The 15,647-nt window shown below is 39.5% G+C and overlaps 1 protein-coding gene and 1 long non-coding RNA gene across 2 annotated transcripts; one reads left to right on the top strand and one right to left on the bottom strand.

Moving 5' to 3' along the window:
- Window positions 1-387: 387 nt before the first annotated feature.
- LOC135256450 (uncharacterized) lies at window positions 388-8,786 on the bottom strand. Its single transcript, XR_010330439.1, has 4 exons — window positions 8,643-8,786; window positions 2,790-4,307; window positions 2,231-2,416; window positions 388-1,473 (listed from the first exon to the last, which is right to left on the bottom strand). It is a non-coding gene; the product is annotated as an uncharacterized LOC135256450 (long non-coding RNA).
- Window positions 8,787-8,898: 112 nt separating this feature from the next.
- camk2n1a (calcium/calmodulin-dependent protein kinase II inhibitor 1a) lies at window positions 8,899-11,967 on the top strand. The gene is made up of 2 exons (XM_064338216.1): window positions 8,899-9,326; window positions 10,228-11,967. The coding sequence occupies exons 1-2, from the start codon at window positions 9,158-9,160 to the stop codon at window positions 10,296-10,298; spliced, it is 240 nt and encodes a 79-aa protein (XP_064194286.1). The 5' UTR covers window positions 8,899-9,157; the 3' UTR covers window positions 10,299-11,967.
- The last annotated feature ends 3,680 nt before the right edge of the window (window positions 11,968-15,647 follow it).

Genomic DNA, 15,647 nt, shown 5'->3' with positions numbered 1-15,647 from the left:
ACCTTTTCATTGCCCTTCAACCCTACAGTACACGTGCTGGTTCCCGCATAAATCCCACATCACGCCCAGCATGTTCCACCCTGCAGGGCATAGGTAAACATTTCAGCTCACATCCTAGACATCATTAGGGTTTGCTTGTTTGTGTGTTAACTTTAATATCAGTGACCAATTCTGATCAAGAAACCAGAAAACTGAAATGAGTTAAATTTGTAGCCAACTAGCCAACTGCCTGAGCTGGCAAATTAAGTTAAATCAATTCAGAATAACCATAATAACAGCCCCTGTGGCTGACCACTATTTTAGTCCTTCCCATTTTAAAACAAATAAGTAATTTTCTCTTGGAGACTTCTTTAAGATGACAGTTCTTTATTACCACAATTTCACAGACAAATGCACCTGTCGCAACACCTGACTACAGCTCTGCATAATGTGTTGTCAAGCTGTGAAATGAATTCTGGAAACACTGGATACATCGTCATGCCTAGTTAGTGGCATTACTGAGAGAAGCACTCAGCTTGTATACTCTGAATATGCCGTTATTTCTGCCAGCTCTGAAAACGAACAAGGAATATTTTGGGTGGGTGGGAGAGGGGGATGAGAGATGGAAAGACGCCAGATTTATTTACAGCGATGAAATGGAAAAACTAAAGAAAATACTATCCAACTGGGACGAGGGAATGATGGGGGTTTGGAGCAGGTGGCCCTTCTGCAGTTCTATAAATCCCCCATGGGGTGAAGAAGGTCAATCCTTCAAGTGTCCCCGCAACAGCTGCAAGGATCAGGTGACGCTTGCCTCCTGTTAGATTGTATACTGGGCAAAGATCGCTGCAGAATCTGAGAAATCTGAGAAACATTCACCCCATATGCCTTTAGGTTGCTTGATATCCAGTGAGACTCAATTTAGTTTATTTTGTCTTCTTTGATTATTGTTTTTGTTCTTGCCTGTTTCTTGCATTCTTGCTCTCATTCACTCGAATAACAGTAAAATCAGTGGTTGCAGGAGAATAATCCTCTTTTTATGATATTTTTTTTTAAATCAACATGTTAATATTTCTGTTAGTCATTTAGGAGATGTTTTTCACCCAGAGGGATTTACATGAGTATTTGACCCAGATCTAGTCTGCAGTACAGATAGAGATGGTGCATCACTACCACAGCCTGTACATGGAGGCCCTGGCCCAGCTCTTTCACATTCACAAGACCAGCTGCGGCACACACCAGCTCCAAGTCATCTACAGGCCCATCTACAGGGTGCCACTGTGTGGCTCAGCCATTGATTCTGGTTGAAATCTGTAGAAACAGAGGCCAGACTTTAACCCTTTCAATCAGCCAGAAAAGCCACCTTATCTCGGTTGTAGCTCCGCTGTCAGAGTCCGTGTGGATCTTTGGCTGGAGAGCGCACCTGGGCTGCAGCTGGCACCGGGCTGGTTTTATAAAGCTGGTTTTCACACCACCCAGGAGGTTGCTTCAGCCCTGCTTGAACAAATGGATGTTGATTTTCCATGAGCAATGTGAAGTGGTCAAAGCAACCAAATGCTTGTACCAGCTGTGATAGACAGGGAACTTCACAGCTGTTATTTGTAGACAATACATTGTGGACGTACTCACTTTAAGTACTTTCTAATGTGTATACTTATGTGTGTGTATAAAGTTGCAGTTGTCTATATATTTTGAATCAGTGCATGCTGGACTCTAATGGATTTGAGGGCTTGTCTGTGTTTCAGTATGCCTGCAGAGCGATTGTCATCGTTCTGTAAGCATAAAGAAACACAGAGAATTGTTAAGAAATTGTCCACCAGGGGGCCTTACAGGACTAGTTTAAAAGAACGATTCATGAGATCCGTTGAAGGGAAAGAGAAAGCCCTACTTTTATACAGTGGTTGCACCATGCAGAAATGATGGCACTTTTCATATCTCCCGTTTATTATTTATCCCAGGCTTTGTGTAAATAGTCTGAGCATTCTGCAATTATTTTTGGATAATATTTCACATAAAAAAATAAGATATGTACGACCAAATTAATATCACCTATTAATATAAAACTCTGACCCCAGACGCACAAGAAAAATGCAACCGTCTCTGACAGTAATTAGATTCTGTTTCCGAATCATGAAATTTGTGTTTTCATACTGAGGTCCCTTGAAAAGTCAGTGACACGCTGGTAGAGAAATGCCCGTGCTGTGACAACGCGGTGCGAGTAATTTGGTGCGACAGGCGGGAAATGTTTCACCTGTGGTTGTACACCTGATTAGAATACCCTTTGAATCCCGGGAGGCCGTTGCCGGGGACAGGAAGCGGCAGCTGCTGCCAGGCTCTGGCCGACAGCTACGGAATGCGCAGCTCACCGCGGGTGATGTCACCTCTTCAACGGCACTCGGTCGTTGCTGATAGGAACGTCTTTGGAAATTGTGGGTACCTGAAAATAATGTGTCAGGCAGCATCAATAAATAAATAAATAAATAAATCAAAACATTCAGTCAGGCGCTGCGGATTACCTGCATCCAGCTGGCGCTGAAAGCACGTGTCATTTGTGACCTAGTTACTGCAGTAATGTGACAAAGGCATGCTTTTATTATCAATAATTTACAGTACAGTGAGCCTAACACCCAAAGCTCTAGATTTTCCATGAAAACAGCTTGAGCGCTTAAGGTCTCCATTCTAGCTTAGAAGCTGCCCAATATGAACCTGATGTATTTATTAAAACATTGCATTATCTTTTAAAAATATATCTTGTGAAATATGATTTTTGTTCTCAAAAAAAAAAAAAAAAAATACTAAATAGATCTCACCACTGAGTCCTATTTATCACATAGCTTCCAGAAGTCATTTGAGGAAGAGGTTCTGAAATGCTGTAGAAAAAATCCTGAAACCTCTATGAAAATAGTACACGTTAAATTGAAGGGGCTGAATAGATTCTTTCTAGGATAACAGTTTTACATTGTCCTGGGAGATCCAGTGATTTCACAGTGGGCGTCTCCTCTGTGACACTTAAGTGGCTGAGGTTACAGCCTCCAGTTCATGAGGTGCACCATTTAAATTTGTTCCAGTCACCCTTCTGGATTGACTCCTGCTGTTCTGTAGATAAACAAAGGTAACAGCTCTGTGATGTGTTGGAGTCCCTTGTACACACTGCACTTCATCCAGTCCTTTTTGCCCCAGTTACTACATGAAACTCTTATTTAATAATGACTCACTGTAAAGCAATCTGCATTCACTCACACATACAGACAGAGAATAATATCAGTGAATTTTCTGATTATTTATGAGCGTGTTCTTAGGTTATTTTTGATGAATATGATCCTAAAATCATTCTTAATTTATTGTTTCATTCAAGATGAAGAATTGTGATCTAACAGTCCAACAATCAAAAAATTAAATATTATCTCTCATCTCTCATACAAATTAGATCCACATATGCAGTCATTTAAATGAAATATTATGTTAAAAAATGAAACACTCTGTGGGAAAACAATTTATTCTCTATCCAGTGAAGATGTGCCTGTGGCTCAGAGCTAACAGCCAATTTATGGAGGAGCCTGACAGCAAGAAACAACAGGAGACATCAGGTGATGCATGCTGGGAAGCAGAAGCAGCAACTGTCCATGACTCTTCCTAGTGAGCAGCAGAGGGAGAGAGAACATCTTAGAACCTGTCTGTGTCCTCAGTCTAGGAGGGCCCAAGGTGGCCGGATGATAATAGGGTGAAAGTTTGATTATGTTTGCGCTGTGCAACATGCGCCCTTTAAACCAACAACCACACGGGTTCAAGATGGGGTTCATCTATTCCAGTCATGATGTCTTGACTGTTTCATTGCATTTCTGTCACATGCCACGCACGGTTGAAGAAATATATATATTTTTTATTTTACAATTTTTTATTATACCTGTTTTTAATTTTAGCTTTATTTTGTTGTTTTTTTAAAAACAAAAAAAATCTCCAAATAATCCACAGAAACACTGTGATTAATACACACGCACACACACACACACACACACACGCACACACACAGAATCCATTAGGGATTGATACATGTGAAGGGTTCCTGCCTATTTGGTGTTCTTCCCTCTTCCTCAAAGGTAGTGGAGTGGGTGAGGCAGCACTGTGGTGTCTTAGCAGTTGGAAGCAAGGTTCACAGAGACACAGGTCTGCTGGTTGACGTCCTTGTCAGAGGGACTGGGATTGATCAAGTCAGCCGCTTTGCCGGACAGCACAACAGCTGCTTGTCAAACTTGGGGGAAGGAAAGGAGGGGGAAAGACAGATAGAGAGAGGGACAGAGGAAGAACAGTGAGAGATTAGAGCAGAGAGGCTGAGAGAGGGAGAAAGAAACAGAAAGGGACAAAACAGTGAGAGCAGAGAAAGTGTGTACGCACAAGGTTTCAGTCTCTTTATCACTACACACTCCTGTAATTTATCTTGTTCCAGCACCCCTGATATATCAACATTTATTCCAGTACATCTTTAGTAAGTCAAGCACTGTCTATCTGTGAAATATGTCTCTACTTTCAAAATTAGCAGATGTTCTAACAAAAAATAATAATTTTGACATGTACATGTGCATAAAAAATAGACTGAATATGAACATGCCTAGAGAGAACAGAATATTGCCAGAATACATTCATACTGCCAGGAAAGCTAACCATACTTTTCATTGTTATTTTTCATCTAAACTTTTTCCAAAAATATATTCTTGGTTAGGTCTTTCTGCAACCAAAAATATGGTATGGCATAGCTTATAGTGGTAGTCTTGACAAAAAATGAAAAATTTCAAACAGTATGGTACATATCAAATGCATAATATCCATGATCAAACATTTGAAAGTAAGTTCTAAGAGTAATCATATGAGCCTGCCCAAGAGATCAGAGAGATCTATAAAGCACTTTTATTCCAAAAGCATTATTGTGATATGCTTTTCTCTCTAATACAAACCTTTGGCTAGTAGTTAGGCCATGTGAATATTTGACTAGAGGAGCAGGGTCTGCTCTGCATCTTTGTAAATACTTAACACCTAAAATAATTTGCATTTTCACAAAACTTTCCATTTAGGGCTGCGGAGGTCACACAGGGGTCGCTGGAGTTAGAAGGTCAAATTCTTCCAAGAAAAATCACGTCAAAAGACTCAAGCTCCGCCTCCCAACCAGTGACAACCCCAAAGACCCATCTCACTTGACAGGACTCTCCTCTGGCTGGTCTGCAGTGTCTATGAGAGCCATTCTGTCAGAACCATGCTTGTGTCGTCTCTTTAATATCATGCGCCGAGTGACAGAATCAGGTCTATGAGCAGTCTCAGAGCTACATGCAGTTTTTTTCCCCAAGAAAAATGCAAAAAACCAGGTGACCTGAGTTAACTGTAATCAACTTTAAGTGTCCAATTGCTATGCTACTCAAGTTCTGAGTAACAAAGAAAGCCAGCTCTCCAGGGCCAGGAGTGGTACTGGCTCAAATATGTGCTTTTTGAAGCATTTAAACTTCCATCCATGTTCGCTTCCCTTCCGCACTCTCCCCATATTAGGTCAACTTGTTTTTATAATAGTTTATTTTTATTTTTATAAATATCTAGATTAGAAACTTAACTGTATGATTAGTCACTTGACTGTGCTGTTGGAGTGTATATGGACCCCTGGAGGATAACAATTGAATTACAAGTTAAAAACCTTCCAGGTCACATGGTGGAAACAAACTAGTAAGCCCACCTATGATATAAAGTCTGATTCAGAAAATTGTATATGTTTTTATTTATATTTTATAAAACATGCATTGCAAATACTGAAATAAAAACTACATAACATGAGTTTAATCCATTATAAAGTAAACTGAAGTTCCACTGTGGACATTAAGTGCAGCTTTTGAGGTCATAGTCAGCTTGTGCACACCTAAGGAAAAGTAGTCACCCAATTGTAACACGACCAGAGTGGGACCAAATGTACTCTATAAGAGTTTACTTAACACTGGACATTTTACTGCGTAGTTGCCAGGTGACGCATGCAGGTAAACCATAAAAATAATGAGCTTAGTAAAGAATGTTACATACATTAAGTTCATATACAGCACATGCTCCAGTGCCAAATTTACCCAGGTGACCAGCATAGCAACGCAAACTGTTCAAAGTGACAGAGAGGGAAAGTTTCAGGCAGCATGGTGTCCCTGTCTTTGCCATGCAAAGAAAACTCTGCTGGTCAATCAGGCACCTGCAGTCTGCCCGCGTGGCTGCCGTTAAGTGCACTCCTCCTGTAATGCCCTCACTCTGCAGCTCGGATGGTGGAGTTTCGACGTTGGAAGGGGCCTTTGATTGTGACTGCACATTGCAGAATGTGAGGACAAGAACAGAAATTGGATTTTTTTAAGCTATAAAATATGTTTAAATACAACAGCATTCCACAGAGACAGTTTTCTCAGAAAATCCGCCATGTTACACTCGTTATGGATGTAGCCTACTTTGTTTCGAGGCGTTTTTTCTAAAGTCGACAACACCGACAAAGTCCCTTTAAATGCGGAGCCAATCAGAGAAGAGGATGACATAACGCGAGGACCATTTGAGCTTCGACTTGAAGTACGAACGCCATTGTAGAAAAGATACAAGGCAACACTTTCACCATTTACTCGATAAATATACGGCGGCAAGCCTGATCAGTTCTGTAATCAGATAATCCGTTTTACTGTACAAACAGAGACAAAACAAAAATTAATTCATTTTTCTATTTATAATAACTATTGCATATGGCAGGCAATGCGTGAACCCTTTACCTTATTAAATGTAATCATTAAATCATCTAGTGTGAAAATTGTGGGCAAAATCTGATATAAACATTTATATGTATCTTATAAAGGCGATTCCTTCCCTATCTACTCTTTCCTGAAAAGGACAGGTTGTGCCAGCTCAGTGCCCTAAATCATCTTGGGGGAAATAATAGGCCTAAGCCTCATGTGTTGGTAAGAATCGGCAATGATGGTTGCAGCCGGCTATATGTGCGGAAGGTATTAGCGAACTGACATATTTAACCGGCTATAGGTGACTAGTGGCTTGCGTGGAGTCTGCAGTCTGCAAAAGTTATAGTCGCAGACTGAGACAGGTCGCCTTGAACGCTGGCCTTGGTGCTGAATACAAATGTATCCAGTTACAGCAGAGAAAAAAAGAATGTAAAAGGCCATCATTTTAAATGAATACGTAGCCTACGAATCTCTTGGGTACAGAATGAAATACTACGCTGTATTGTCAGGTATACAATAGCTAGAAAAATATAAATGTGTACAAAGATTCTACACTTATTTTTAAAATGAATTTTCTCATATGCGGATAATATGTGCTGACTTCGATTATTACAAGATCTTAAGGGTAACAAGGGTGACCCTTAAGAAGGGTAGTGCAAGGTCTAAAGGCTAACAGTGCGTTCTCCTGAAGGTTACATAATAGGCCCACACCACAAACTCAAACCAAATGTGCTTTAAAATAGCTATATATGCTCCTGGAACAGTATGAACGTGTAAACAACGCCGTTGATATCAGATTTAAAAAGAGTGGCCTACAGAGTGGCATAAACATTTATCAGGTAGCCAAGATAAGGTTAGCATTCATGAAGTAGATACTGGCAAAAAGCAAGCCTACCGGTGTAACATTTCCAGACACTTCCTGACTGATAAAGCGTGACTAGTTAATAAATTATCACAGCTACTCTTGGCGTGAAGGTTACGCCAGGGAATGGATCGTGGTGGAAAGATTTTGAATGTGATAGTGCAGCGTGGGCACATACGCGCGCGCGCGCGCGCACCAGAGCAATATTTGGTAATGCTAATAAAAGTAATCCCGTCACAAAATGATAGCCTATGCATAACATTGAATTTATACCACAACGAAGCTGTAAAGTTTAAACATGCTTTTAATATATATTATTAATTGTGTTTGTAGTTTCAGAGTAGCCTACATTTCGTACGCATAACCACGCGTGTTTCTGGGACATTCTAATACTAACAGAGGGGAAAGTACAATCGTCAACCGCCAAATTTGAACGGCGACGTTACTCTTCATTACAGGCTTAAATTAGGTCTGGTTTGGCGGAGGGGATGGTGCATAATCATTTCAAATGTCTATCCAAACGATGTTATTGGTCGGCTACATTTAATGTTGAAGAGACCTGCTGTTGTTAAAACAACGCTATTAATCCATCTACCAGCATGTAAGCAGAGACAGTGCGTCTGGTTTTAGCCTCACTTCAAAACACTTTCCAGGTCAGCTGTTCAGTAATTTTTTTTAAATAGACTTAGCTAGAGGTCCTATCCTAGGTGATATCCAATTTCTCACAATCAAACTAGCTACAGAAACGCCTGATTGTAACGTGAAAATGCCCGTTTTATTCTTTTTGAACAAAATAACCGAGGTTAATAACTGAAATAAAGATAGTTTGGTTATATGCATTGCGCCATTATACCATTAAAAAAAACAAATTTAATAGCTTCCGTAGTGTAGGCTAACGCATTTAATGTGAAGCGAACGGGTTGGATATTAGCCTACTTAGGCCTTTTTGCTAAATGTAGGCCTACTCTTCAAATAATTTTGGAAACCTTTCTTAGTCTTCGTGCATACTCGTGTCTGCCAAATAAATTTATAAAAAATATAAATAAACAATAAACTTTGAAAACAATATTCACCCTCCCACTTTATTTCTGATGCAGTGGACCAGGATTCATCCTGCAGCTTCTTATTTTTCCTCCTCGCTTACAGTCAATTACACCGTTCGCCTGATGAGGTCACTCTTTCTACTTTCTTAGCATTTCGAGTTCTCTCCCCCAACCACACGCACACACACACGCACACACACACTTCAAAACCCGGATGGATGACTTCACTGTTCCGCCTGGGTTTCCTTTATGATCCCGGGATCTCCCACTTTCCTCATCAGACTTCTCCGAACAGAGACGCGAACACAACGGTCATCGTCGATAGTCAATTCATCGCTCTCGCTTACCAAGGCGCTATTTGCCTAGGCTCCGCACCCTGAGACAGTGGCTGTGTAAGAAGATTGCGCGTTACATTGAGCCTGAGGATTTCTCGAGGACAGCGTGAGAAGTGCAATTATCTGTGAAGATCTGCATTTATTGCTAATCTCCGGAAGATTAAAACAAATTTCTTCTTCGCGCGAGCCCCCTTTTATCTCTGTGCCATAATGTCCGAGGTTTTGCCATACAGCGAGGGGAAAATGAGCGGCTACGGAGCTGACAGTGAAGTCAGTCAAATGTCTTTCAGCTGTGGGCTGCAAGACACAAACGCCTTCTTTGGCGCATCTCAAGGAAAAAGACCCCCAAAACTTGGACAGATTGGCAGAGCTAAACGAGGTAAGCAGTGAAACGAAACCATATTGTCGTATGATAGGCTATTTTACGACAATATATAAAAGTATAACCTATACACACGTTTTCTTCATAATTTCAATTGAGCTATAAGGTAGCTTTCGGCATATTGAAATACAACTAACAGTTCAAGCAGGTATTAATTAAGTAGCCTAAATGGAGAAACTATGATATACTTGAATAAATAGACAGACGCATGTCCTTGGCGTTATACAGAACACATTAGGCAACTAGTCTTCTGAGAAGCATTCCAACTGTCAACACACACAATGTAAATAACGCAATAACAGAATCAATATAACCTAGCTTCTATGGAATTATGCCACGAGAGAAAACTGATAACTATGATGTCCAGAAAAAAATATTTGCTGCATGCAGGAAACCTACCGAACTGTTGCACATTAATCGACTATTACATACATAGCCTACCATTGTATCGGTATAGTTGTTGTTTTTTCTTTAATTGGGGGAAATTACAATTTAAAATGCAATTTAAATCCTTCGTGTGAGACCTATGCTCTCTGCATCATGTGTTCGACCCTCCCGGCGGGTAAATAAACATAGATTATAAATCAACATTGTCTTTACTGGCCGGATTTGAGCCACAAACCACGTGAACGTTGCAGTTGCATATTGTTTTTCTCACGCATAGCACGAAACGTCAACATATTTCGTTAAATCTGCATAGAACAGCTTTCCGAATCATCTGTCAAACGAACATCCAACGCCACTTCAAATAACTCTCTACCAATGAACCTACACCAGCTTATTAGCTTAAAGCAATTCCGAAAAACACAAAAGAGACAGAAATCTTGTTTTTTCTTCTTAAATAATGTTGCAACAAAGGGATATGAGACATAAACATATTTTCCCTCTTTTTCTACAGTGGTCATCGAAGACGACCGGATAGATGAGGTCCTGAAGGGAATGACGGACAAATCGTCACCTGGCGTGTAAAGTGAACGATGCCTTGCTGACTTTTTATTTTAATCACCGGTTTGAAGCACTTGTCGGCTGTGCATGTGTACGAGGATTGTCAGGAGAAAAGAGGGTACGAAGCGATGACGAAGAAGGGAGAGAAAGAGACAGAATGAAGAAAGCAGAAGAGATAGAAAGACCGAGATTTATTTTGGGGTTGCTGGCATTTCTCCAAACGAAACCCAATTTAAACTACTGCTGCGCAGAAAGATACGGAGATGGCTGATTGTGCTACTCCGTCTTTCACCTCCGCAGATGTATAGCAATGGATGAACTTGCCATTATCTCACCACCATCTTCTTCCAAAAAGAGCTTACAAGCCACATAACGTCAACAACTGGAAGCTGAATTGCATTTAAGCTCTGTTTCTATAGCTGTACAGTATCTAAGGTCGAAGATCCCCTTTCCCAAAAACATGCTTTTATATTGAAAACGATCGGCAACGCCGCATTCAGAGGGAGCTGTTCCGTTCAGCACTGATCAAACATAGAATGCATTCCGATTGCTGCTAGCGCTATCTTTCAAACAGACCAAGTAGACATTGAAGTCTCATAATTGAAAAGACCCGATGTATGTATTCATGGAAATTCTACATGAGGATGATGCATTGTTATATATATATATATATATATATATATATATATATATATATATATATATATTTGTCTCGGGACCTTGCGTTGTAAACAAATAAACACATTGAATTATTTTAAATGAAAAAAGCTGATTATTATTACCATTTTTAGTGATACAGGTCGGCGCCTCTCCTCACCTGAGCATATCTGTTCTACAATAACAGTTATAAATATCGGAAGACATTTCCAGGTGTCAGCAGGGATGGTCAAAACATGCATTTATGGAATAACAGTAATAATAACAAATAATGAAATGGACTGGGAAGGACTTTATAGTTATTTATTTTGATTCTTAAAATTATTTATGTTTTCGTCTTACACAAATAAAAAGTAAACTTTTTTCTCCATCTCTTTGCATGAACTTTCACTCCGGTGCCAGTACAGGTGCCGTCACCGTTCTTACCCTGGCACGCTTCTTTTTAAGAAAATTCATATTTGTATTTTTATATCTAAATATTTGTTATTTAAAATGATATGCTAGTCTAACGTCTTACAATTCATCAACAAAAAATGTTTGTACTTTCGAAAGGATATTCAGATTGAGACTACCGGAGAATATACGAAATTTCGTTTTGTCTGTCTCATTCTATATCAAGTGTGAGACGTATTTATTTTTTTTAAGACTTACTGAATGTTTTTCTGGTTTTGCACACATCAATGTTAATCTATTATTGAGAAATCGTATACTGTGACTTGAGCTTCGTTGATGGATTCGTTAGAAATGGCAACTTTAGAGTCTATTGCACTGTTTACGAGTATACTCAAATAACGCGTTGTTATTTGGCAGAATTTTTTTGGACATTACAGTTATGTTTTTTTATTTCTTTTGTACCATTCTTTTAAAGACACTTAATATGGTTTGTTGTGCATGAAACCTTAATATTTTCAAAAATGAAACATCATTTTATGAAGCAAAAAAGCAACAAAACGTCATGACATTCTAAGAATGATTCATTGTATATTATGATGCCATTTTCACTGTATTTGGTGAATTAATAAATGGTGAAAGAACATTGTTGTATTTATTAATCATGAGTAAATGGTATAAATCGAGCCACCTAGAGACAGATTCTTTATTTAAATTCTCAAAAGTCTGAGATGGGAATACATTTAATTATTTCAGTAAAGGTGCATAGGCTATGTGTTTGGGGAACTGGGAGGGTGAAGGGGGGCTGGGGGCTGGAGGCTGGGGGGTGGGGGGAGGGTGCGTCAACAATATATGGAAATTCCAAGAACTGATAAGATTCAACCAAGCAATTCACTGACAATGGTGCCATAACAATCTTCCCTTACATGTAATGAACTATATGACCACATGAATACAAGTGAAGCTATCCAGTTTAATAGCAAAACCCCCCTTTTCTAAAAAAAAACCCCGAACAGAAACAACAGACGGTGATCACGAAGACGGGCCACATAATCATGCAAGAGCAGTACAGCAACAGCCAAATATGTCTTCTCCCAACAAGAGTAACAAAAAGTCCTTATATGTTCCCTATTCAGTTTTTAATGAAATAAGACATCAAAGTTATTGCAATGAGACAGCTCTCCGGAAGCCATTTTGAGGTATTGCCTCAGGTCATATAGTTTAATTGCACATTTGTAATCCAACAGAAATGAATAAATAAATAGCAACACAAGAGCTGCATTCAGTACAGTATACAATGGAAGAGGCTACAGCTGAGCTACAAATACAGCAAGCAGACAAAGGAACTTGTCATTGATCATCATTCAGAAGCTAAAGGTTTTGCACAATTATCAAGCATAACTGTTTAAAATAATGTTCACCAATTCCTTTGCATTGAATTGAATGTGGTAATTGAATGTAACTCTGTTATATCATTACTTTAAATTACTGAAAGTGAAGGCCACACAGTAAAAATTCCATATATGATTAAAGACAAAAGGGAATTGAACGTCGATGGTTGATCCTTACTGAAATAGTGGAGCTTCGTAATGACAAAAATATGTTTACAGACCATTGCGTGTTTAAAGGTGTATACTTTGCCCACCCTATTTGTGGCTCACTGATCACTGGTGCAGAACATCATCCATCAGAATTGCCTAGACCACATTGTGATGAAAACCTATTGTCTTGCTGGCAATAACTACTTTTAAGACCACAGTTCAATATATTGTCTACTTTTGACAATAACTTCTTTTAAGACCACAGCTCGATATCCTCTGCCTGTCTCAGTGCCAAGTGGGAATGCTGGTATTTTGTAAATAAATGTGGGGGAAAAGCTAAAAAGACTGTATGCTATCAACCATAATGTTACAAAGTTAAATATTCATGAGTGTTTTGATACACTTATGATCTCTAGACAGGAACATGGATAGAAACTCCTTTAAAACAATCCCGATGAATGCTTTCATGTAATGTCTAGGCCACAGAACAGGGCAAATTGGGTTAATTATTATTGTTATTATTTATTGGTTAAACAGACTGGTCCAACTTACAATTTTCAATGTGATTTATTTCTGCAGTGAGAAATGTACTTACGCACGCAAGTAATTAGCTCAAGCGTACAATGACAATGCTCCAATCAGGATTTGAAAACTGGCAATATTTCGGTTAGTAAAATAGTTACGTAAGCAATACACACATTGCTTCCAATGAATGGATCCCTCTCTCTCTCTCTTTCTCTCTCGCTCCCTCTTTCTATCTGTCACACACACACACACACACACACACACACAGTTATTCCTCTTTCTCATGTAACAGGTCCTGCCAGAAAACCAGACACAGTAGACAACATGGAATGTTCTTTTGTGTCCAGTCTGAAATTCTTCCTATTGCAGCATTATTGCACATTCATCTATGAACTACAGTCCCAGGACATCCCCCCCCTCCCCCAAATGTATATCAATAATCTGCCATTTTAGTCTCATCAAAAAGTATCTGCTGCTAGATGCAATCGATTGATGTCTCCATGGGCTTGTTGTTGCGATTGTTCTTTTTCAGTTCAGTTGTGTTTATTGGAGAAATGTGGCCTTAGATTGTGCGCATGGCTTTTTATACTTTGCCCTTGGATGGCTTTAGTAAAAGGGTAAGTTATCAGGCTCCACTTATTATTTCCCCCAGAGCCACGCTGGCATCCATGTCCTCATGTGCTGTCTCTCCTCACTCAACAGATGGAATGGATTTCAGTGGAACCATGGACCACGTGAACAAATTTTAGTTTGCCGTCGTCCTGCACACTCCCACAGAAGCACAGAGTGCATGGTGCCTTCCATAAAATAATTAAGTGCTTTCATATCTTATATACCTCTATACTACCATATAATTACCATTTAGCATCTATTTCTGGTTCAAATGCAACTAATATAATTTAATATGTGCAGGCAAACAGTGCCAATGATACAAAAGGCATACTGTAGCTCGGTGTACATCGCAAGGTAATTTGCTGCTGTGCTTAACCTAACTGCAGGCTAGATGTTTATCTGATGGGACCTTTTTGGACAAAGTGTTGGAAATGCTCTACATGTATTGAGAATTAAGAGGTATGATGTTGCTGTCAGAAACTGTAATAAAAATAAACATGTGTGCTACTATGGACAGATTGGGATGCTGCTAAGGAAGCATGCAAACAGGAAGCATTTGTTTCTAAGAAAGCACAACAGAATTTTTGAGGTATGGGTCTGCCACTTTGGAGTGGTGTTCTTGATACATTGTTTTACTGTCTGTGTCCATGTCCATATAAATGACAAAATAAATGGTGAAATTGAAATGACACCAAACTATCAAATTTGAACTATAGATTCCCTAGACTGTTATTGTGAGAAAACTGAAACAGGTGGATGGCACAAAATTTGTTCAAACAAATGCGGGTTTGCACAACACGCACAACGCAACCATAGATACACACATACACACACACACACGCACACACAGACACACACACTCACACACAAGGTTTGTATAAGGAAGTATAAGGAAACCAGTTGTGAGCAGATAGATTCAAATCAGATAGGCACTGCCTCTTAGAAAGAAAATAAAAATCCATATAGCCAAGAATACAACTGCCTCAAGAAAAGTTTTATCTTATTTGGGCCTGTTGCCATAAAAGTACTGTGCACAACTTTAAAAAGCAAGCAAAGTCAAGCATCTGCTTTCAGTTTCTCAGCCAAAAGAGATTTGTGCTTAAAAGTAGAAAATTATTTTCGATGCATCTACAGAAAATACAGCTTTGGTCTACAATGACCTATATAGAGAAAAGATGGTCTTAAAACAATTTAGGACCTTTCTGAGCTGCTGACTTCAGACTCAGTGTATAACAATGTATAAATACAGAGAAACCACCTGGGCAGGTTCAGAAAGCCATATCGAGAGACAGATGGGGGAAATAAATGAGATTTCAGGGAACTGTACACTGCTGAGTTAGGGGAGATGTAATGGAAGCCACGACTCTGGGTTGTTGCCCTCCAAGCGTTTGTGTACACGACAGCATGCAAGGCGGCCCAATGGATTCGGTTTCAGGTATTATATTGCTGTCTGTATCTTTTGTATTGTCATGTGTCAACGAACAATGTACAGCCCAACCTCCAGTACACCCCACTGGTTGCACAGACTGGCCACCCACCATGGTTGATTATCAACATCAAATCCGCCATCACTCCAGGTTTACATAAGTGCCCGGATTGCCAATAAAGCGAAGGCTAGACTCTTCAGCCCATAAAGCCTTTATGTGGC

This window comes from Anguilla rostrata, chromosome 6 (assembly GCF_018555375.3).
Source record: "Anguilla rostrata isolate EN2019 chromosome 6, ASM1855537v3, whole genome shotgun sequence".
NCBI classification, from domain to species: domain Eukaryota; kingdom Metazoa; phylum Chordata; class Actinopteri; order Anguilliformes; family Anguillidae; genus Anguilla; species Anguilla rostrata.
The sequence above is the reverse complement of the archived record's forward strand: the minus strand, read 5'-3'. Positions and strand labels throughout refer to the sequence as shown.

What these genes read in the sequence shown, in the direction of transcription:
- camk2n1a (XM_064338216.1), top strand. Translation starts at nt 9,158, where the DNA reads ATGTCCGAGGTTTTGCCATACAGCGAGGGGAAAATGAGCGGCTACGGA. An exon ending in GATTGGCAGAGCTAAACGAG is followed by an intron (nt 9,327 to 10,227) that starts GTAAGCAGTGAA and finishes CTTTTTCTACAG; the next exon opens with TGGTCATCGAAGACGACCGG.